The 23963-nt window shown below is 38.1% G+C and overlaps 1 protein-coding gene across 7 annotated transcripts in view; it reads right to left on the bottom strand.

Annotated features, from left to right (window-relative positions):
• Positions 1-23963, bottom strand: part of UTRN (utrophin) — a 344112-nt gene that overhangs the window by 92090 nt on the left and 228059 nt on the right. For all 7 annotated transcript variants that reach the window (XR_004749455.1, XM_035321865.1, XM_035321866.1 and 4 more), the window contains one exon: positions 11771-11900. Coding sequence is in view for 6 of the 7 variants with exons in the window: in XM_035321865.1 (XP_035177756.1) it covers positions 11771-11900 (130 nt within the window). In the remaining variant the exon portion in view is untranslated. The remainder of the gene's footprint in view (positions 1-11770; positions 11901-23963) is intronic.

The following is a 23963-nucleotide window of genomic DNA, read 5'->3' as shown; positions in this document are numbered from 1 at the left end:
AAACCCAGAGTGTTCTGAATACCACTTGTAAGTGCTTCTGTAGCTCTACATCTGTGTGTTTGTGTTAATGCTGTAGTCCTAAAAAAAGTGTTTTAAATAGGTATTGTAAATATAAAACTGCTCAACTAACCTGCTGACTGAAAAAAAAAGTTGCACTTACAGTGCATTATTTCAGGCTTCTGTGTCTAAATCTCCTGGGCAACCCCCCGCCTATGGAAGTCCCATTCCCATTAGGAAAGGCCAGCTGCAGTTGAACAAAGCCTAAGTGGTCACACACACAACTTCAAGACACAGCCACAGGAGATGGCACTGATTATTTCAGTAAGCTGCTTATATTTATATCCCCAATCCCTGGTGAGCCTGTAAAACATAGGGCAGCATTCCACAGTACAGACACGTTTCAGTCCTAACTGACAAGCACCGAGTCAGCTGGTGGCACATCTCTTCTCCACAACAGATGATTTCTGCAACCCAGGCATGTGGTCTATCAATAAGAGAACATTTCCTTCCTGGGTCTTCAATCCTCAGCAAGCCCTGCTGAGTGCTGCTCAGATCAGCCTTACTGAAAGAAATCACAGAGAGCTTCCTTCACTAGGGTAGAGTTGCTACAATAATTACCAACTAAGCTCATTTCAAAGGATTCCTCCTCTACAAAGCAACCTTGCAGTTTCTACAGGCAGAGAAATAAGCAGAGCAAACTTGATATAACACAGAAAACAGAAAACAAAATCAGGAGAACAAGATACGGCATACTCCAAAACTAAGTCAAGTGGCCTTCTACTCACTCCTATAAAAAAACCCCTTACAAAAGGTTTATCACGGCATTATTTGTGATTAAAAATCAAGTGTTGTCTATGAATAAATTATACACAACAATACAGAGATGAAAACACCACTCTCGTCAGGAGACAAATGAGACATACAATTTTCCATATGCTGACATACTGTCTTTAAAGATATCATATGAGGAAGAACTTCACAGTTTGGGTGACAGAGCACTGGGACAGGTTGCCCAGAGTGGTTGTGGAGTCTCCTTCTCTGGAGATATTCCAAACCCACCTGGATGCCATCCTGTGCAATGTGCTCTGGGTGACCCTGCTTGAGCAAGGAGGTTGGACTAGATGACCTCTGGAGGTCCCTTCCAACCTCAGCAATTCAGTGATTCTGTGTGCTGTCATAACAACTGACTAAGCTTGGAGCTGCTCACCTGGGGAGGGGACAAGAAACAGGGGGAAAGGGAACATTTTGCTTTTCAGAGGCTAGGTGACTGTCAACGTAAATGCACTGTTGTAGCTGGAAGAGTTCAATTACTGTGCTTCTGGTGATGCAACTAACATTCTTTAGCATGCAATACTGCAAAGTGTGCTGTAAGTGATACAAAATAAATCTTTAGACTACATTAAATTTGCAGCTGAGAAAAGCACTTTTTTTCTAGACATTAAAGTAAGTTGTTTGCATCAAAGCCAAAATTTCTGCCAGCCAATTCCACATATTTAAGTTTTTTTCAAAAACTTTTTTGTCCACGTTAGTCTTGATACATATTATCCTACAAATACTAGAAGAGTATTCAACAATGGAATCCAGACACCATCTCAAAAAAAAGCATAATGCCCGAGTTTTCCATTTTAATTGATGGTGCAGGGGGGGAAACAAGTTATTACCAAATGACCAAGCGTCGCCCAAAAGCACATGGCAACTTGCTAAGAAATGGTTAGTTAAGAGAAAAAAGTACCACCAGAAGTAACCGAAGCAGAATGGGAAGCAAGGATGATCAAAAAGAGCAAACACCACAGAAAAGATAGTGACAAATATCTGAACTGTAGGTTGCAGTGCATGTTTTGAGTTCTAGAATTAGAAAAGCTCTTTTGAAGAAAAGAGAGGCGTTTGACAAAAGAGTGGGGCTGAGAGGGACAAAAGAAATGTTGAGCATTCAGACTTACTGAGATATTGCAGTGACTTGCTCAGAATCATAAGCTGTTAGGCAAGAGCACTACCCATCTGCTCGCTACCTGCAAAGACTAGCCAGGTTTAGGGACACCACAGTGGCAGGAGGGTATTTCAGAAGAGGAATGTGTGGAGGAACAGCTGGGACAAAACCTGTGATGCTTAACTAGATGCAAAGGGATATAAATTATGTATGAGCTCTAGGTTCAGAGGCGAGGCAGTAACCCACAGTTTGCAATACTGACAGACCAGAATAAAGACCAAAGACAGGCTGTGATAAATCATACCTTGTTTCTTGAATCTCAGCAATTCACATTCAGAATAAATTACATCATAGGACAACACAGTTCTGGGATGATCTTTACCCCAAGCTTTGCAAGAGATTTCAGGATTTCAGGAACAGGAAAAGAAATAATGCTTAAATTCTAAACAACGCAACCTTTTCAGATAAAAAATGGCTACCACTTGCTTACTTACAGATACCGAAAAAGTCATCACTAGAAGTAATTTTGGAATTATTCCCAGCCATGAATATACCATTGATAAATTAATGACAGCCAACTACAGTCCATAGACAAAATTACCGCACAAAATCTGGAAGCCAAGCCAAGGTGCAGCACACAGGCAAGCTGCACCTAGTACAACCAGTTCAGTACCATCAGATGGACAACAAGGCCCCACCAGTAAAAGCTGCAGGACCTTAAATAAGAACTAGGAGAGCACCTGTAGTTAGAACACTTTACAGAAGAAAAGGGAGTACTTTGCTGAAAGGGGACAGAAAGTTGTTGATCCAGTTGGAGGAGTCTCCTTGGCTGTCATCTTGAAACTGTCAGTACAGGGGACATTACACCCAGAAACTGGACTGAGTAGAACATCATCCAGGAAGCCTTATTTAGAGTGGAAAAAAAAAAAAAAACTTGCAAAAATTTTTGTTAGTTATAATGGTGTTGATGTAACAGATTCAAGGACTGACTGCTTCTTGCCTCAGAAGAATCAATACCAAAAAAAGTAGCTGTAGCTACAAATGAGAACAGGAGAGGGGAACAATGGCCTGATCTAATTTGCCTGGCCAAATACAACAAGACAGCTTCACTCATGACAGACCAGTCGCATATCTGGGAGGGAAAAAATTCCACACTGACTGGGATGACAGAAGTATCCCAACCGAACTAAAAACAGAAACATTTTTGAAGACCATTTGTCAGATCAGTCTCCTTGTCCAAGGGAATCTGCTGCCTATTTTATTTGAAAAATATTAATTCCTTCCAAGACTGCTTTATTTTACCCAAGTCTTGGGAGTGCTTGTAAACTTGCCTTAAAAAGGCATTTACTGGAGAAATAAAGCCACACACACATTTTTATGAGCAATAAAACCATTCAACTTCTATTCAGTTAAGAAATACATCTTGCACAACTTTCCATCATGAAAGCCTAACCTATTAATGAGCACCACACTATTTTCAAGCAGAGAGCACATTCTCCAAGATCCTCATTGCACAGCACAGAACTGTAAACCTAGCCTCATAAATAACATCTTAACAGTAAGAATTCTGTGCTTTGACTTTGTTTCATCAGTCAGTCACTGCACACACTGGCAGACAAACACAGTTCCTTTATGCTGTGAAAAAATGCTACATACTAGTTGCTGCTCTTTTGTTCCCACTGAATATGAAATCTTCTGAATGATCAGCTTCCCCCCCCCTTTTTTTTTATTGTAATGTATTTATTACGTTATCTTCACTTCAGCAGCTGCTCAGAAAGTAAGAAGAGCCTGTATTCACTGGACCATCTGTTTACCAGAGAGAGAAGATAGTAACTGACCTTGCAGTCAGAGAAAAAGAGCAGGAAAAAAAAGTCTGCTTTTGTAGTGGAAAGAAACTTGATTTTAATAAGCATTTTTTGTCACAAACAAAGCAATGAAAGGACCAAGAAGTTTTCTGCAGAGAGAGAGTGCCACAGACTTTCAAGACTGAGCTTTACAGCATATACATACATTCTTTACATGCTTGCATATATTTAAAAAACACACAGGAAAGTTCTCAGTGAAGAAAACCCTTCTTGCTTAAGAATTTAATTCAGATCAAGTACGCTATTCTGGCTCTAGCCGTTTTGACTCTAAGCAACTCTGCTTGATCCCCATGTTACTGACTTGCTCTCTTTCTATCTTGCCAGAATTACATTAATTACTTTTTACTTTTGGTATCTTCCTTGTATATGTTAGCATTATGTCAAATATCCTCTCTTCCTTGATTCAATCAGTCTTCGCAGAAGAAAAAAAAAAAAAAAAAGGTAAAACTTCACTGTGAAGTTTTCACTTCATTATGAACACTTTTGAAGCATTTGAAGAGACACAATGAAACACTGTCAAATTTGTAAGCAGAAGAACCAAGAGCACTGCTATTATTGCATGATGAAGTCTTAACACCACTCCAGTGAAAGCCTTCACTGGGTTTATTACAATATGGACAGAAAACATAGTTCTGATGGGATGGTAACGGGAAGTTTTAAAGATCAGTCAGCAACTGGTTAGTAACATAGTACTTAGACTAACAAACCAGTATGACACCTTTCTCTTCAAGTATCTGTTGCAAATGCATGTAAAACAAAGAAAAAGCATGATCATTCATTTTCATCCTAGCTTATTTAGGTTTCACTCTATCAAAACTGAAAGTTCTTCAAGCCAAAGAAATATAATCAAATAAGAGCGAATGAGGAAAGTCTCTGCAGGATTAAAGACAAATTAGCTGGTAACTTTATGTATGTTGAATACATCTGGAAAGGGTCTGGAGTATGGTCTACAGATAAAGATAGTAGAATTTCCCAGTGGCTGCTGGTGGAGAAGATACAAAAGGACAGATGAAACAAGAGGAAATAACTTCTGATTAAGGAAGATAATTAAGTCATCCCATTCCATCTATGCTCAGAAAACTTAAAAGATTACAGCAACCCTGAGAATCACACATTCATGCAGCATAACCAGTGTAATTTATCAGTATAATCAAAACACAATACTTCTCACTAAAAACCAGCCACTATCTTGTAATAAATGATGTGATCCAAAGCACAGTGGAAGCTTGAGGTTTTGTGTTGCTCAAGAAACAAAAAACAGGTATGAATTCTATTTTAGTCTCTGCCTGCCACAAAACCAGAAAAAAATATCAATGATAATAGTGTTATGTCATCAACAAGCTACTATGTCTACTTCTAATTCCTGTAGAAGGGAGGGTACGAATGGAGAAGGATATCACCACTGAATCCCACTTACTCAAGACTCCCTGAATCGATGGTGTCCTTCAACATCACTGGACTTCAAGAAAACATCCATGTTCTGAAATTTTTGAACTGCTCCCAAACCTTCTAAAGCAAGTGTACTCAGCCTGTTTTATCCTTTATATACTTTACTTTTTGTTTCATATTCTGCAATTACCCATTTGCTGTCTTGAGGCTTATTTACAGTTTTGTTTAGCTGTGTTTGTTCTAGAGTGTAACAAAGGGATTTTGTTTCAAACAAGGTCCCAGCATTTGACATCCATCAGTCACCTGGGTTACTATTAACATAACTAAGAGATCTACAGGCAAAGCTTTAATGACATTTGGAGTCTTTAACACAAGGCAGCACTTAAAGTTTAAGAACATGGCTTCCACCTGGGATGTATCAGATAAAAGTGGTGCATAACACAGTATACAGATTAAAAACTAATACAGCCGTGCTTGTATCCTTAGGTCCTCCTAGTTAAAAAAACAAGCAAACAACACCAAAACACCACGTATAAATAAAACCAATCATTGTGGCCTCAGCCTGTTTGCAATATTCAGCTATTAAAATTAAGGCTTAAAACTCCTCCAGATTTGCACTCCACACCACTCAGAAAACGGAAACAACTTCCTTGAATTTTTACTAGTAACTTTCCAAGCAGGTTACCATTTGGACACTACAAGATGAATTGCAAGGCTCCACCCAGGTGGACCAAACTTGAAGGGTGATAAAGATCTATTTGAAAAGGAAGAGAAAAAATTAATCACTGTGGGATTATCTCTTAGGTAACTGCATGTTTCTCTAAGTGAACGTGTCAAAAGTCACAAGTGAATGAGCACCAACTAAAACACAGGCAACAATGGTCAAAATAGGGCATGAGTCCACTGACCTCCAGTGGCCCACACGCTCTTCATTCTCCTATAGGTTTAACAATCAAGACTTCAATACTCAGCCCATTAGGGTAGAAGAGAACAAAAAATATTCCAGTCTTGTATGACAGCTAGGTTGGGAATAGAAATACTGCTTACTCTATACTTTAGAAAAAAGAACGTTGTCTTCTTCCAGTAAGGACTTCTTGCTAATAGGTAAAAAAATACGATAAGTTATCTGAATTTGTTCAGTAGTAGGAAGCAAAGGAGTTTGACTTTTATTTACGTCTGAAACAGGGCAATATGTTTTCTGGCTGAAATAAAAAAAGTAATATAATTGACTGATACTTACTCATACATTGTCTTATAACACAAAGGTGGTTTATGGGGTTTTCTACACTTTTAGTTAAAGAAGGTAACAGGCAGTAAATACTTAATTTTAAATCATGTATTTATCACATCACTTTTAATACCAAATAACAGCTTTCAAAGATAGGAATCTGATTGTTGTAACAAAACCAAAAGCTACTGAAGTAATTCAGCAATACCACAGACTCCTGGAAACATTCTCTACTGCAGTAGGAATCACTGTAGTAGCCTCGTCTGCTAATTAAATGTTAATTTGTGCTATCTTCCAAAAAGCATTTAGCTCCACTCCCTCACTACAGCAGTGGAATTTCCAGAATAGAATTTCAGAAAAGCCATACACTGGGGACAGAAAATATTTTTTATTTCCTTTTTGTATCCCATAGCCAGTAACCTTATTAACAGCACAGGGAAATAAGAAGCCAACTGTAACTGTGTCATAGATCTAAAAATGCGCAAAAGATTGACTGTAATTCTTTATGTTTTCTCCTATACCACAGAAAACCAGTAACAAAGCTAAAAATGTGAGTATCTCAAACTTTATTATCCTGACCATCTATAAAATTCAGCAGCTGGCCTGGTGGTTTTATCAATCAGCTCCGTTCAGATGCTCAAAGAAATTCAAAGGCAAGGAAAGGATAAAGTTTGTTTTTTGTGATGGGGCCTCCCTAAGGAAATAAAGAAAAAGTAAATGAGAAGAAAAGACTGATGTCTGATAAATTAACATAGGAGGAAGTTTCCTGGAAACTGAGGAATCTTCCATTATGCCAATTACTACACAGTACAGTTGAAGGCCAACATGGCAAGCATAAGGCCAACATGGAAAAGAAGAAAACAGGCTAGCTCATAACCTGATTTTACATCCTTGTGATTTATCTGAAATTAACAACAGAGGTATAGACAATAACAGGTTACAATGGAATCTGTAACAAATACTCTTTGGGGACATAACAATAAATGTATATGTATGTACAGGTCCTTAAAATAGGTCTTGGTCAATCAAGCTTAAAACCAACGCATGAGAGAGGGACCGAAGAAAGAAGAAAGCAATTCAGAATCAGCAAGTGTATCTGTCACAATCTGATCACAGAGAATTCCCCATTGCCAATCTCCTCCTAATCAGGAATCATGAACAATTTCAAATACTGCAACAAGCATTCAAGTGCAGAAGCAACAATCCACTGAAAACAGTACTTGAGCTACTAAATAATGTATGCTGTATCTATAAAATTTGAGTTAGACCAGAAGTTACACACAGAAATCACAACAAGATTCATGAGCAGGTAATGAGGAATCTCTCCAGAAGGACACTATACGCCGTTGCCGACCACTTTCTCAAGTCTCTCATGTGATTCAGAGAGTGCAGAACAGTCATGTCCAGTAATCCAATCTTCTGGTGATGAAAACCGTCTTTGCATATATGTCCAGAGAAGCCTTTGTACAAACAATTTTTACTTGAGCATCACAACAAGAGAAAAAAAATCCTGACAGCATCTGAGGCTCTCAATCACCAGTCACTCCAGAACTGGAACCCAGATCACTAATTGCAAATTAGTTTGTAGTGATGTGCTTTAGTGCTGTTTACAGTTAGCAGATTTCAGAACTTACAGCTTTGGTTAATTCAAATTAATTTTACTGTTTCTCCTTATTTCAAAAACAAAACAACAGAAAAAGAAAAACCTTCTCAGATACTGCTGACTCCTTCATGCCTAGGCAGAATTACTTTTGTACCTAACAGCCCAAGTGCAAATTAGTTGAAGTCAGATAATTAATACAAAGACTGTATTAGAGTATGATTCAATTTCCTTTTGCAGTGTGCATTATAAAGGAATAGAGAAAGCTTCAAAGATGATGTCTGAAAAGATATGATAGGGTCTATTTTTAAATATTATGAATATCTTTAACGGATGTTCTAACAAGGTAATTTTTTTTCAATTAAGTTTTGATTGTATTATGCACTTCAGGGGGATGTGAAAAGGTTACTCAGATTGTCTTAATTTATTGTAATGTACAAGAGGCTCTGAACTGATGTCACAGCAGAATCATATGGCAATTTTTTGTCCCTGTTGTGAAGAACCTGCAGAGAGAATAAAATAATCCTGGAATATTTAATTCAATGTACCCTCAAGAGAACTGGGGTTGTTTAGTTTGGAGAAAAGGAGGCTCAGGGCAGATGTTATTGGTCTCTACAACTACCTGAAAGGAAGATGTGGGGAGCCTCTTCTCACAGGTAACTAGAGACAGGACTAGAGGGAATGGTCTCAAGTTGTGCCAGGGGAGGTTCAGGTTGGAAATGAGGAGACATTTCTCCTCAGAACGAGCAGTCAGGCACTGGGACCGGTTGCCCAGGGAGGTGGTGGAGTCACCGTCCCTGGAGGTGTTTAAGGAGAGCCTGGACATGGTGCTTGGGGACATGGTTTAGTGGGTGACATTGGTAGAAGGGGGATGGTTGGACCAGATTATCTTGGAGGTCTTTTCCAACCGCAATAATTCTGTGATTCTCAATTCTTATGCAACTAGAAACAAGACATCTGTATTGTCTGTGCCTTTGTGTAACTTCAGTGGCTGGATATTTTACAATCTCTTCGGATTACCTAACCCCGCACCTAAACACTCTTGCTATTAGGTAAAAACTAATCAAACAGTGATCTTCCAATTCATGCTATTACTATTTCCTACATGGTTTTGCTATTTGTATTATAAAAACAGCCAAAGGCACGTTTAAATCATGACTGTACAGTGTTGTGTACTGCCCATTAATATTTCTGAAAAGAGACCCATCAGCTCACAACCCAAAACCATGCTCCTCACCTTTAGCAATGTTAAGTGCACCTCACTGAAGTTAATGAGCAAACTTTTAATCTCTTGCATAAAATACCAATTATTAAGAGGCTGATGGAAAATAAAACATGAAACATTTTAAAAGCAAACATAAGCCTGCACTCACAGCCCTCACTGAAAACGGTTATTCAGAAGAAAGACTGTATGTCTCTGCATGGGCTCAAGTCCAGAGGCGTAGCTTTCTGGGGACTGGTGGCATTTGTCAGAACGTACAAGGCTGGGCAAAGTTTAACAGATTATGTTACATAAGAGATCAGAGCAGAAGATTCAAAGGCACCTTTTGGGCTGAAGTTTATTAATCTGCAGCAACACTACAGTGTGTCTGTATCCAGCTGTTGGCAGAGGGGCCGCTGTGAGAAGAGGCCAGGGGCTGCCACATGCCAGACATGGCCAGCTCTGCAGTGGACCCATGGCAGGTACAGCTGAGCCCATCTGCCAAGGTGGTGGCACCTCTGGGAGAACGTGCGTAGGAAAGGGCAGAAAACACCAGAGAGGAGGAAGGAACAAGAAGCGAGAAATACCAGAGGGAACACCAGAGGGAACGCCAGAGGGTCAGAGGAGGAGCAGTAGCAGCAGCACTGATATTTCCTGTAGCAGGTATTTCCGGTAGCCTACAGAGCGCACACACTGGGGGCAGAGCAAAGGTTTGAGAAGAAAGAGCAGCAGAGAGAAACCGTTAGACTGACTGCAGATACTCCTCCATTTCCCAGACCCTTGCACCACTGGTCACCTTGGTGAAGAGACCAAGTGTGACAAGCTTTCTCACTTGTGCTCTTCCTATTTCCTCCCCTCAACCAGACATGGTTGGTAGCTGAGACTAGCCCACCACACATTCAAAACAGGTGTATGGAACTACTGAGCTTGAAGAAGGACAAGGAAAATAAGCTCACAGCATACCTATGAAGCTTCCCAGTCCCAGTGTATTGATTCTTTTAAATATGATGAGTGGACAAGAGTCACCTGCCTGGTCATTACTGTTACACAACTTACTATGGTCATCAACTTCCCTGCTATGCTGTCATTGCCATCCGTAGCTCACAGGAGTTTAAATTAATAACACCAGTAATACTTTTAAAATTGCATAACAAGGATGTATGATGCATCTCATCATCTGGAGTTTGTTCTTGCACTTTCAGTCAACACTGATTATATTATTGATATCAACCCCTGCTAGAAAATGAACACTTTACACTGGTAACGTTTCATGCATTGGCAGAATTTCTGAGGGGTAATTCTATGGCTTTTGAGAGGGCAGTCTGTGACTTCAAACTCTTGCAACACAACCAGCAAATATAAAGTGAGCTTTCCCTATTTTTCAACTGCAGGTTTTCTAATAACGCATTATAGATGTAATATGCCAAACAAGTCTGTGAGTGAGTTTTGTGACACAAGCAGAATGCTTTCAGGAGTCAGGAGTTCAGAAAGCAAGTAGTAAAGCACAGTGCTGCAGCTACGGTACAAAAACTAATCGCAAGGAAAAATGGCTTTAATCATCAGATATTCAAACTTTAACACAAAGTTGAATTAGGGAATAGGAAATCACATAAAAATTTGCACAAAAGTAACATTAAATATGGATGCAGGAAATATTACCTGTTTGAACAAGCCTGAAATGTTTGCTATGGAGATTTAATGATGTATAGAAAGAAAAAACAACTCCTGACAGAAGTAACTATATTCCATAGCTACAGAAGTAGCTACACTTCTGTAAATTATACAGAATAGTAAATTATTCACATCTTACTGCCACTGGTATTTCTGTAACTGGAGATTACTAGATCCAAGAAGAATCCTTATGTAATTTAAAAAAATAAGATTTTATAATAATGTAGCGTGTGTCAGAAAAATAATTCTGACTTAATTGTACTTTGATTACAGCATTTTCCATGTAATTACAGAGATACTTGGTACATTTTTTATCATTTGGGGTTACGAATTGTTGGTCTCTGATATAGACAAATACCTTGACAAATATCATTTCTAGGAGAGCTGTGTTTCATTCCTTAGCAATAATTCATCAAAAGACTGGAATCTTTATGATTCTGTAATGACTACCTTCCTAAAGCTGATTTATTTTACTTGTAATGAGATAAATCACAGAATACATTGATTTCTATTTGTGGGGCAAAATTTTGTTATAATGACGGAAAAAAAAAAAATAAAAATATCACATTTGCATCTTTGAATTACTGCTTTGACTACATATAAGGTGTACATGCTATTACATTAAGAAAAAAGAAAAGAACTGATGACATTTTGAATCAAAAACTGGAAAATGAAATGCAAAGACTGTTCTTCCATTAAAAACTTGAGCACTTCCAAAGCAACGTAGTAATAACTTAAGGCTAAAGCATTGAAATAAAAGCAGTCAGTATGTGGTTTGGAAAATCCTGAAGCCTAACCAAGTAATCGGGATATAAAAATGTACTAGGGACACGTAAGTTCTATTACTTTCCTTTTGACCATTCCAAACAGGAAGAGAATATTTTCTGACCTGTTTTCGAATGTAAGCTCCTTCTTGGTTCCTCAGGACCCTCAATTGGTTGGTCGGCAAGGAAAATTCGTGCCTGGTCCACAGCATTGAGAATGGTTTGCTCTTTATCCTTCAGTTCACGTCTCAGTGCCTTTTGCAAAAGGAAAGAACGCCGTTTGTAACTGGATCTTGTAAACAACAGCTACTATACGTTTTTCCCTATTTTCACATCTCTGACCAGACCTGTCTAGTGATTCAGGCTGCTAGATAACAGTTAATTTAACAAAACAGAAATAACAAGATATTAAGTCAATAAAGGTTACTCTTACAAAATTAACTTGGAGAAGCAAATATAAAATGATAACGGTAGGTTTTTAAAACACTCACCTAACAGGAACTGAAACTACTACATTGAACTTAAAAGTATTATTGCTATAGTAGGATTGCTAATATACAGTAAATTGTTACAATAGTTTCTTTTTTTAATAACAAAAAAATGCATCTACTGAAAATTCATGTGATAATTTCACAATTGCTAAAAAGCATTACAAAAATACTTCACATTCCTCAGAAAACACTACCTTTTGTTTCTGTCTCCTATTAATATCATTTTTAAAACTTAAAACTTAAAGTTATAGAAACAGAACTTTTATGGTAAGAATACATTCTGAAAACACATTCTTCAGATTAGCCATAAATACTTCAATCTTCACATGCAGAAGCTTATATATAGGGAAAATAATCAATATTTAAGATATTCTCATGCTAATGGAAATGAATTGTATGATGCTTTGATCTCCAGTGATGACTTTTTTAAAGCGTTAAGTGTAACCGTACTGTTGTAACAAACAAACAAAAAAAATCAAGACAAGAGAGCTACAACATTTCTTATAAAGCATTTTTTCCATTCAATTTTTCAGTATAAATCTATCTCAACTAGAAAGAAATAGCTTTGCATGATTTGTTTGTATTACTTCCTCCCAGTATAAGCACAAACGAAGATACTTTAAATATAATTAAAACACACTGCTTAATATCTTCCAACATTTTTTAAATCTCTAATTACAAAATCAAGGTTTATTTTGCTGACGCAGTCTGCTCAGTCCTCTCTCCAGTAAAGCAGTTAGCCAGCGTTCACAATGTTATATAACAAGAAAAAAGCTTTTCACTAGAGAAACTAGTTTCTAGTGGAAAATAAGGGCAGACAGAAGAAAAGGGTTCTTTTCTCCTGATTCCTCCATATGGCTTAAGAGTTAAGGTTGTTATCCTTTTAAAGGATAACTTATAAGTTATCTTTGATACCATGAACCATGGCTGTCTTCTATAAGACAAGTTCTTCTCTACTTTTTCTGCTCACCTTTCTCTACTTTCCTACATGACTTGCTTACAGATTTAGGAATTTCACTTCACTGTTTGCAATTATTTGTTTCGTGATTTGAATTGGGAGGATTTGCCCCTCGAAGCATCAATTCTCTGCCCCCTCTCCTTCCAACATCCCTGTCATTGGAGCTGTCCAAATTGGGGTTGATATGAAGAGATTTTAAGACTATAATGACAATGAACAATCTACAGACTTGGGCCCATATAGCTCATCAACCCTAAATCATCTGTGGCATTTCTGGTCACTAATACAGCTTGACAATGGAATCTTTATACATGAAAGAAACTTTGTGTATGAAATACAGATATTGAAATAACTTAGTAGTAAAGAGCACATTGAGCACAGTACAGACTTCTTAACAGTATAGCATATTATTTTATGCTATAGATGTAAAAAGTAGTTTCAGAACAGGCACTCAGACTTGCATTGCTTTAGTCCCTATTTCTTCAGCAATACTCAGTTTTCCCTTTCTCTCTTTCTGCAAGTAAACAACAGCAATGAGAGAACATGATGCAAGAATAATCAGATATATCAATAATACTCTCTTGCCCTTCCAGGCAAACCTCTCCGCAACAGAGCAAAAAAGAAATCCACTTATAAATCTAATCTCTAGCTCAAATATCATCTGTCTTGAGTGGACTGAAGAAAGATTTCATTGGGAAAATCAGATCTACAAGAACACTACAGAGTAAAAATAAGTCATAAGAAAGCCAGCAAGTAACAAAGGCTGCAATACTGATTTTTATTGTTGTATTGAAGATTTTTATAAAATAATAAATGCAATCATGTATTTTGGTGTTTTATGTAGTTTTGCAAAGATACCTCCCCAATGGCTACTCAGAATGCACGCACTTCTTTCAGCATAGAAGTATATCACTGTCCCTGGGTGCCTTACTTGGCATTAAGGACTAAAATAGTTAAAGCACTCGTATTACGTTGAGTGTTACACAGCATTTGGAAGAGGGAGAAGCTCTTCCCCTATAGTTAGCGATAATTAAGATGGAGAAAATCAGGAGAAAATTAATACTATTTTTTTGAATACATTAAATAATAAAGGAATGCATGGCAAGAGGCTTTCAAGGCTGAAGACAGGCATCTCAAAACATGCCACTGAAGCTGGGCACTAATAAGGTAAGCACATGGATGGAACTATTTTTGGAGAGCTGTGTTGAGTACGCAGCTGTGAACACAAAATTAAAAAGTGAACTCCAAGCACATTGGTACAATTAGTTTTTCTACACGTGATATTTTCATTTATAAAAGTATAATGACATTTTAAAGCTATATTGGTCACATAAAGAGGGACTGTATGCAACTTTGGCAGTAATTCATGCCAGCATATTTCATGCTATGATTCTAAAATGTATAATTACTGTGTGCTTTAGGTGGTGGGTAAAGTGTGAGCTTTACTTTCCTTAGGGAAAGACTGGTGACAGATTACCAAGTCAAATATCTACACTTCCAACAGCTTTATTGCATTCATTTTTAAATTCATTCTTATGTTCTAAGTAAAGCAGGAAATGAATCTTTACTCCTGGAGAAACAAACACTAATTTTATTAGCTTTTCATTCTTACAAATGAAGAAAAAAACAATCAACCAGCCAAACAAACAAACAAAAACAAAACAGAATCCTAGAATATGACGTGCTGATACAGTGTTGCCATAGTTTTCAGAACTGACCTGAATTAAATAATTAAAATTTATTATTATTTTTAATAATAATTTTTTTTAAATCCTCCTCTGAGTCCTGAAAGAATTCTTCCACTGATAAACAGGAGCTGACAAACTACTCTCTTGAAATGTTTTATGCAGTGTCACAATAAGCCACAACTGCAACAGTGCTGCAGCATTCATTTTGCAAGCGTGAGGGAGATCCTTCCAGTCACTTGACGGACAGAATAACTCAAGAACCCACCACACACCATCCTTCTGCCATCTACCATTGATTCCCTTAGGGGAGAAAACCATGAAGTGTTATATACCTGATTTGTAACCATTATTAGTCATTGATTTTGTCTCCACTTGGATTTGTTCCCCTTTCAGTAACTGGGAAATGCAAGCTTTTCACATTATAACTTCGGAATCTCTATGCCATTTACTCTGTTATAAATCTAATCTGTTTGCCCTCTCTTAATTATAGATGCTTATGATTTCTAATATAGAAAGGCACTCTTCTTACAAGCCAACATTTACTGACTTGCTGCCTCGACTTATAGACAAGTAGTTTGCCTAAACCACGGCCTTTTAAGACTTCTGTTGCAAATACTTTGTAACATAAGACTTCTCCACTCTTGAAAAAAAATATTTAAATGTTAGCAAAACTTTTGCTATTCAGGAATTGTACACAGTTTAGTGTACCCAGTAAGCATACATTTCCTCCAACTGTCTTAAAATTGTATTTCAAGTGTAGTAAGTGAGCTTCCAAAATTGCACTGTTGATTTACAGCCTCTTTTTTCCTCTTTCGAATGGCACTGGCTTGTACAGCATCATTCGAAGAGCAGACCAGCTTAACAGCTCCAACAGATGAAGACAAAGCTAATTTCAAAGAAAACACATGGGGTATTTCTTAAAACCAGAAGATATTTAAATCAGGTGCCATTACGCACTCCTTCAAGGAAGTAAAGATGCATGTTACTGTAACTTGTCTCTGGTTATCACGCCGCAGCTTTATGTGCCAATCAGCAGCTCCAGTAGCATTTAATTACTTAGTCATCTTTACTCTGCACCAGGTGTTTGAAAAGCTTCTGTTACTTGTATACATTAAAATGAAATGGAAAAATCATCCGTGGCATATGGTAGGAGAGGGAGAGTAAGTGGGATAATTGAGAAAACCCGGAGACAAAGTTGTTTACAAAGATCACACAGAGATCAAGGTTATGACAGTCTCTGCCATCTGTCTGCATCATTAAAGAATCAACTAAAAAGACAAAATAAGCGTAACACTTAAAAGCTGCTCCTTCGTGGCAGACACTATTTAATATAACACATGTATAAAATTTCAGGAGGAGGTATTTTGGTCTCTGGACACATCTCCGTGTGAAAATCAATTTTATAACGCATCTGCTGCAGCTGATACAGAATGCATTTATAAAGAATGCTTTCTAGAATAATATTTGAGACAGTGCATCTTACCATGCACTTGCCTGTTATTACTTAATCTATAGGGCAAGAGAAAGAAAGAAAGAAAGAAAGAAAGAGAAAAATGGTGCATAATGTATAACCATTAATACCCGGAGATACCTAGAGGCATCTGCAGTGCACAGGGCTCTGTAGCTGAGACCCCGTCCTATGTTCAGGTAATCTTTGACAACAATGGCCAACACCAGAATAAGGAAAGGAAGGCAAAGATTAATAGGGGGGAAAAAAATAGAAAGCTGTTTGTCTCAGTCATTAACACATCTTGATTATTTCAGATTCACTTATTTAAAAGGAAGAATCTCAAAGTTAGTTTTAAAGGTTGGAGGAATATCCCACAAAAGGTGCAAAAGACTTCTTAGAAAAAGGGCCAAAGGCAAGCGAGCAGCGAAGACTGCAGGGTGCCTGCACATGGAGAAACTAAATCAACAGGAATATAAGAGCACAGATGTGGGCAAAAGAGAAAATTAGACTATGCATACTGATAATCTTTTACCAGAAGGTCAAGAAATGTTAGCTTACTTTAGACTTCCTCCTTGACTTCTGAAAACTGATGCTTCAGGTCAGAAATAGGGGTATTTCTTCACTGAGACTATTCATCTCTTGAAAATTTCTCTTTCCACTCCCGTCTACTGATGGGAGGACATGCTCATGGCTATGCATTGAAAGGATCACCCACCCCTGTGCGTACCTTTATAGAAAGGCATTACTTGAAATAAACATCTATAACTAGTTTTTAAACAAAGAGCTTTAAAGTAGCACAGCCTAAAGCCAAAGATGGAGAGCTAAAGATGCGTTATATCATCTGCTGTTCAGACTTACAGAAACATCACTTTTTAAAAACTAACAATCTCAAACTGCGTCTGTGTGCTGACACCTTAGTTAAGGAAAGGTAACTGACTTCCTTCTGAACTTGTTAAAAGTAGTTCAAAAATGGTAAGGCTATTTTCTTCATTTTCCTTTAACAGCTTTTTAAAAGAAAGAAAAATGACATTCTGAAGCCCTTTCAAAAGTTTTCCACTTAAAATTACCTTGCAAAGATTCTGAAAGGACTCCTTTGGGCACTAGAAAAGAATCTGATGCTATATCGTGATGACAGAGGAAAGCTTGATTTTAATATACATTGCACTAGAAAGGACATTTAGAAGCATATCCTGAATTAAAAAGCATGAGGCCACACTTTTTCTTAAGAAGCAAAAAAAAAATAAAAATGGATTTTCACACAGTTCATGATTTGCCAGTCATTAAAGAGAACCTCTCTTCCTTTTGTGAAGAAGAACTGCTGGACGGCTGCATTCCCTCAAGATGCTACAGGAGCTAAAATCAACTAGGGATGAAGGAAGACGCTGCTTAATTGAGGAAAGGTTACAAAAAATAAGGCATAATGATGTTCATTAATGTCTTCCAGCACCACTAATTTTACGTAACTGGAGTTTTTATTTCCTAGCCCACTGAGACAAAACTTTATTATTTGTGTTTCTGGGTCAATGATAACCAAGCCTTGGCTACCCTGCCAAGTTTGGAGGGCTTTACAGAACGAAGCTGTAGGTACTGCAAAGTGTGGGATGCTTGTAACTATCTGATTCAGAACCGCGTTGGAAAAAAACACACCGTGCACCACTGAGCTGTTGTCTTTCAGAACAGGTTTTAGAAGATTTTATGATTATAGTTTTATGATTTTTGTTCTTTACACAGAAGTTATCCGAAGAGACAAAGATCTGTGTTCACATGAATTCCCAGCTGAAAGACCTTTTCAAATCCTCAGAATAATATCATATCCGTTTAGATTTCTCCAAGAAAATATTTTTTTCTCTCTCCTTCTACTTCAAGAAAGCCATTTTGGAATATTTAATTCATACTTTACATTTTGCTGTACAAAGAGAGAGTTCCTCTTTCTAAGACTAAGCTTCCTCCCTTACCAATTACAATACCGATACGGGACTTTTTAAGGGACAGCAATCTGGTTTTCTTTCATAATTACATGGTCTAGCATTGTAATGAGCAAAGCAAGCCAAGTATTATATAAATTAAACTTGCTACAGGACAATGCTTCTTTTACTCATTGAGCCAGCTTCTAAGCTAACTCGGCGTATTTTGGTCTGAAGCCATTATAAGACCATAGCTAAAAAAGGGCAGGAGAATCATTAAATTTGATGGCTCATAAAAATACATAAAAGAAGTAGATGAAAAAAGGTTCATTTAAAATTGCTATACACAGGAAAAAATAATCTTTTAAATGGTGGTGTTTAAAAAAATACCCATTTAATGTACAGGATTTCATGTAGGAATTCATTGCACCCCACAGACAGAAAAAATGCCTGAGTCAGACTCCGCACCCTGACACAGACAGAAAGAGAAACTCTTGAAGCTTTCTACTGTTTGGGTGATGGGAAAAAGTATTTACTTTTACACAACAGCAATAATCACACTGCCAGCAGTGGAACCAATTTCCAAATGCCAAACCGCTTGTAAGTACACATTCAGTTTTACATCAAAGGACTCAATGTGCTTTTTGTGACGGAAAATTAATCCCACCAACCTTTACTATGGAAACATGACAGCCATCCTGTATCAACAACCTCGAAAGACTTGACTTTTTTTTTTTTTTTTTCTTTAATTTTAAAGGAAAGTCTGGACTACATTTGAAGGGCTGAAGAGAAATGAGCATACAACTCTACTTTGGATTTTTCCTAAAGAAGATTACACAGTTCATGCTAAAATGATTAACCATGACAAACCAGCAAGTTGTGATGTCAACACATGCTTGCTTTTAGCAATTGCAGGTGATCAAATGCTCCATTTTAGATCAGATCCAAATAACAGCACTTTGACAGTGAAATACATGAGGCCAAGGTTTGAAATAAATTTGAGAAGAAAATGGCATCTCTGTGTCACCTACGTGGTCCACGAATACCTCCTCTGCCCAACGTTTACACATACAGCTGTTAAATTAATTCCTTGTGCCCTAATCCTGATTAATTATAAAACACTAATATACTCCATGAGACCACAACAGCCCTTCAGCGGTCACTATCCAAACACACTCGATGCCAGCCAGGCAGCAAGTGTCACCCGTTGCTGACAGAAGAGCAGCTCATCAGTGCTGATGTCCTCCTTACTCCAGAGCAGGCACGCCTCAGCACCAACACACAAGGTAAGGAAATCGGAACCACAGTTGGAAACTTGGCTGAACAACCCCAGCTCCCTCAGCCGCTCCTCAGAAGACTTGTTCTCCATACCAGACCCGTCACCAGCTTCGGTGCCCTTCTCTGGACTCTCTCGAGCACCTCCATGTCCTTCTTGTAGTGAGGGGCCCAAAACTGAACATAGTACTCGAGGTGCAGCCTCAACAGAGCCGAGTACAGGGGGACAATCACTTCCCAAATTTACCTCTGGCCTGTACGGGGATCGAAGCCGTGAGCTCGGTGTTATTAGCACCATGCTCTAACCAACTGAGCTAACTGAAAGAAACCCACATAAGCCTCTGTGGCTGGGGCTCGAACCCACGACCCTGGCAATACTTACTTCGGAGGGGGGTGAGAGCTGCAAGCCACCAGGCTACCACTGGCTCTTCATAATGACCAGCAGACTTTAAACAAAAGTGCATGATTTAGAGATCTGGAGAGCCCTTTAGAAAAATAATACTTAAACTGACTAAGTAGAAACAATATATGCAGGAAACTCCAACAATCTCCTCTGTCCTCCAGCCTCTTTTTAGGAAAAATTGTTGGCCTCCATTAGTATCACAAGTAATCCAAGGGATGATGACAAAAGGCCAACCATTTGTCCAAGAAGAAAATCATCCACAACTTCCCGCCTTTATTTATTTTTTTGATACAAGAGAAGCAACTTTCTCCTACCTGTCTGTGAACAGCAGTGTTTTTTTATTTTTTTAACTAAAAGTTTGTTTTGAAGAAAAAAGTTTTGCCAACCATGACACTTTAGGTATATGTGCCAAAAGAAATAATGTCAGACTTTCTGCCATTTGATGTGAAAGGTGTGTGTGTGGGGGGGGGGGGAGCAACCGTTCCTATCAACATAACTGCTTTAATATTGGCAGCGTATGCAGACTGAAAGCATCTTTCTATAGAGTAGGAAACGAAAGTGATTTGAGAATACCTATACAATCAGCATGGAAATTGTCAGTAATTCCTAAGACAACTCTCTCTTTTCTAAGTATGTGGAATTAGACTAAATTCCACTTATCTACGCAACTCTAGGGCAAATGTATCACGTTTCATGAAGAATCCAACTTCAAATTAAAAAAAAAAATACCACAAGCATTCATGTACATTTGTCATTGATAGCAGATAGTACGAGAAATAACCCCCTCTAGCTCTTCCTTAAAAAAAAAAAAAATCATCATCATCATTTTTTTTAGCCTGTACCCCCAGTCTCTGCTGCTCTGTCAGAAGCAGGTTATAAGAAAGTAAGAAAGTTATGGTCAAACCAGAATCTTTATCATAATATGTACAACAGATATTGTCCAAACAAAGAGGACTGACACTAAGAAATCAGTAAGCAAAAATGCAATGTTGTTTAAAATTGTCTGCCAAAAAAAAGGCAAAACTCATAGCAAAACAGCATCATAGAATGCCAAACAAGGCACAGCTACGTCAACCTTCAAGATGAGGCAATGTATCATCAAAATAAGGATCTTTCCATTTCAGATGGAACTGTTTTATATACCTATTTACAAAACAGAAGCTACGTCTTCTCCTCCAACAAAGTTTATCCTCCTTTGAAGAAGCAAAGGAACTGTGTCCTCTATGCTAACTCTAATTAGTTTCAAACGGGGAAGCTGCAATGCATAACAGAACAGCGCAGCTTTGGACAAGTTTTACTACTGAGTTACATAAACCCCAAACAAGATTATAGTGGAAACACTGACAGACTGACAAATTTGTCTCCTCATTATGAGTAGCAACTGGTATAACTTCTGCTGTTTATACCAGAAAATATTCCAAGGGAAATGCAGGATACGGACAAAGCATGAAAAAAAAAATAATGTTTTAAAATGCTTCCTAACCAAGCAATGCCTTCAGCCTGACACAAGACACGTAAAACATCTGCTGTGTATTAAATGATTACTCAATTTCACAATAGCACTCAAACATTCTGTTAGCACTAGTGACCACATAACATCTGCAGCATCTTGCACCATTTCCCTGCACCGTTCGATACCAGCCAGCTACCCCTTCAATAGGAAAGACAAATTCTTCCACTTTCTTTGCTTGCGAGCAGCAGACAGGCTTGGGTTCGCTTAGTCTTTATTTTTGCTGGGCACTGATGAACTGGCAGTGTTAACAGACCATCAGATTCTGGCTTCAAACTGGGATAATACCACAAACAAGTTGGGTGCTGCACTGCTGTTCTTGAGGGCAGTCTTAAACTCAAGTCACCTTTTCCTCCTTTCAAGGGATTAAAATTTCCTCTGTGTTTCTTCAAATAAGCATCAGTGAGAAACGATCTATTCTGCTTGGCCTCATTAGTTACTTTACTATTAAGTGGTACCTCTTATATTACTGCAGAGGTCTTAAAAAAGACTTATTATCTACAGTTCACACTTCAGACATCCAGAAACAACGTTACGGCATGCAGCCTTATGAATATTTGTTCAGTGTAATAAGACAGGAAGCACTTTCATTGTGAACATGCCAATGTCTCAAATATGCAAGAGGTTTCCTGTAACATCAGCCTCTTCAGTGCAAGTGCACATCAGGGTCCTTGACGATGAATTGCTATCATCAAAAAAATGGGTTGTACAACATGATGTCATCTATGAATTATAAATAACCAGAAAAGTGAGATCACTGCAAGAAGTCTCAGCTGAGCATCTCCCGTCTGACAGCTGCGTAAGGGGAGAAATATTCTCCTCTGCAGGAGGAAGCACAGGCACTAGAGCTCTGTTAAAACTTGGGCATCAGCAACCAAATGCTAAGGACCAGCTACAATCTGGCACTACCTCTAGTGTTTCTGTCCTGGTTTCTGGGTTGGGTTGTGCGTGTATGCATCCATGCATACATGACAGGGAACTGCTACTGGAAATCCTTTCAGAAGCAGAAATCCCATCAAAGCTAATTACTGCTCTTTCTCAGGAACAGTCACTTTGGTTTCTCTTCAGAAACAAATGGTTTAGACAGACAACTGAATAATTACTGAGAAGTCAACACTGGGACTGTCCTCTGCTGCTGGATTCCCCCTCTGAAGCAGAATACCAGGGAGTCAGGGAGAGGCAGCAGCAGCTACGCTGGCTTGGAACAAAGTCCTGTCTCCAGGACCAGCTGCAGAAGTCACATCAAACAAAAGATGTTCAAAGTAGGAATAAGTGCCTCAAAATTATCACCCAGAGCTCAACCCAGAAAGCTTTCCACTGTCAAACTACAATTCCTTACTGTGCATGATCTTTTTCATGTTTTGTATTAAATGCTCCCCTCTCCTTAATCCCCTAAGCATTTATCTCAGTTATTTTACATCACTAAGATCTAATTCCCTCCCCAAACTCTACTTCTTTGTTATAGCTTCCTGTTATCAAAACTATCTGAACAGAGAGTCTTTGTAAAGCTTATGCCACACAGTTAATTACTGTGACCTCACAGATTAGATATGTATAGCAGCTCTTATTTTGGCTCCTTCTCAAAAATTTAGTGTCTCTGGATCACTTGCAAGGATTTCCAATATCTGCTCAGTATGAAAAAGTGACTTTAAAACCAAATACTGAAAAAAAAAAAGAAAAAAAAAAGAAAAAAAAAATCAGTGTGTGAGATGGGAAGCATTCTACTTCAGACAAATTACTAACTCAAATAGATCAGGCATGTGTGGGAGAGGTATGAGGAAGGATGACCCTAAGGGTAACAACATAGTGTCCCCCTGCTTACACACCTCTCCAGCTACACGCAACAGTCTGCAGCACTCCAGTAGTTCCACTTCTGCAACATAAACTTGTCAAGCACAGCCACCTTGCTAGGCCTCTGGATCTTCAAGCAGGTGATTAACAATGTCTCATAATAACAACAGGAAACCCACCTGGAACTGTAAATTAAACTAAGCAGATAGGCAAAAAGAGAAACTAGTTACATGAAAAAAATGTCTGCTTTCAGTCAACCCTACCCAATGAGATGCTAGAAATCAAACACTGCTGGGCATTCACTATACGTACATTAATTTAAAAACCTCGGGTAAACCTGACTGAAGTTTGTCAGTGTTTTGCAAATTGTGTGAAATCATCCAGCTACAGGGTCACGCCCTCCTATTGACCAACTGACTTTGCTATCTCATCGTTTTAACTTAATCTTGTTAATATGGAGCCTTACTGCAAATGCTGTCATTAACCACTTTTTGGAGGATTACAAGTGGTTTTCCATTCATGAGAAAGAAACCATTTAATATAACAGACACTAATTTGGGGTCAGTTACTGGAAGAGATGAGTACTTACAAGCGTTCTTTCACGATGCAAGGCAACGTGAAGTTAACTCAGCTACATAAGTACTTTCCCCCAGAAAGCAGGCACAGATCACAATATTTCTATTACTTGTATTCACTCACTTCATTTCCTTTCTCTCCTTTGTTTCTCCAGTATGAGAAGGTGTTTTTGTGCTTGCTTGTTTGCTTAAAAAACTATTTAGACAAAGGATTGGCATAGTTTCCGTGTAGTAAAACCAAAAATCTTTAAAACAGAATCACTTTTTTCTTTT

The sequence above is a fragment of the Oxyura jamaicensis genome, chromosome 3 (assembly GCF_011077185.1).
Source record: "Oxyura jamaicensis isolate SHBP4307 breed ruddy duck chromosome 3, BPBGC_Ojam_1.0, whole genome shotgun sequence".
Taxonomy (NCBI): Eukaryota; Metazoa; Chordata; class Aves; order Anseriformes; family Anatidae; genus Oxyura; species Oxyura jamaicensis.
The sequence above is the reverse complement of the archived record's forward strand: the minus strand, read 5'-3'. Positions and strand labels throughout refer to the sequence as shown.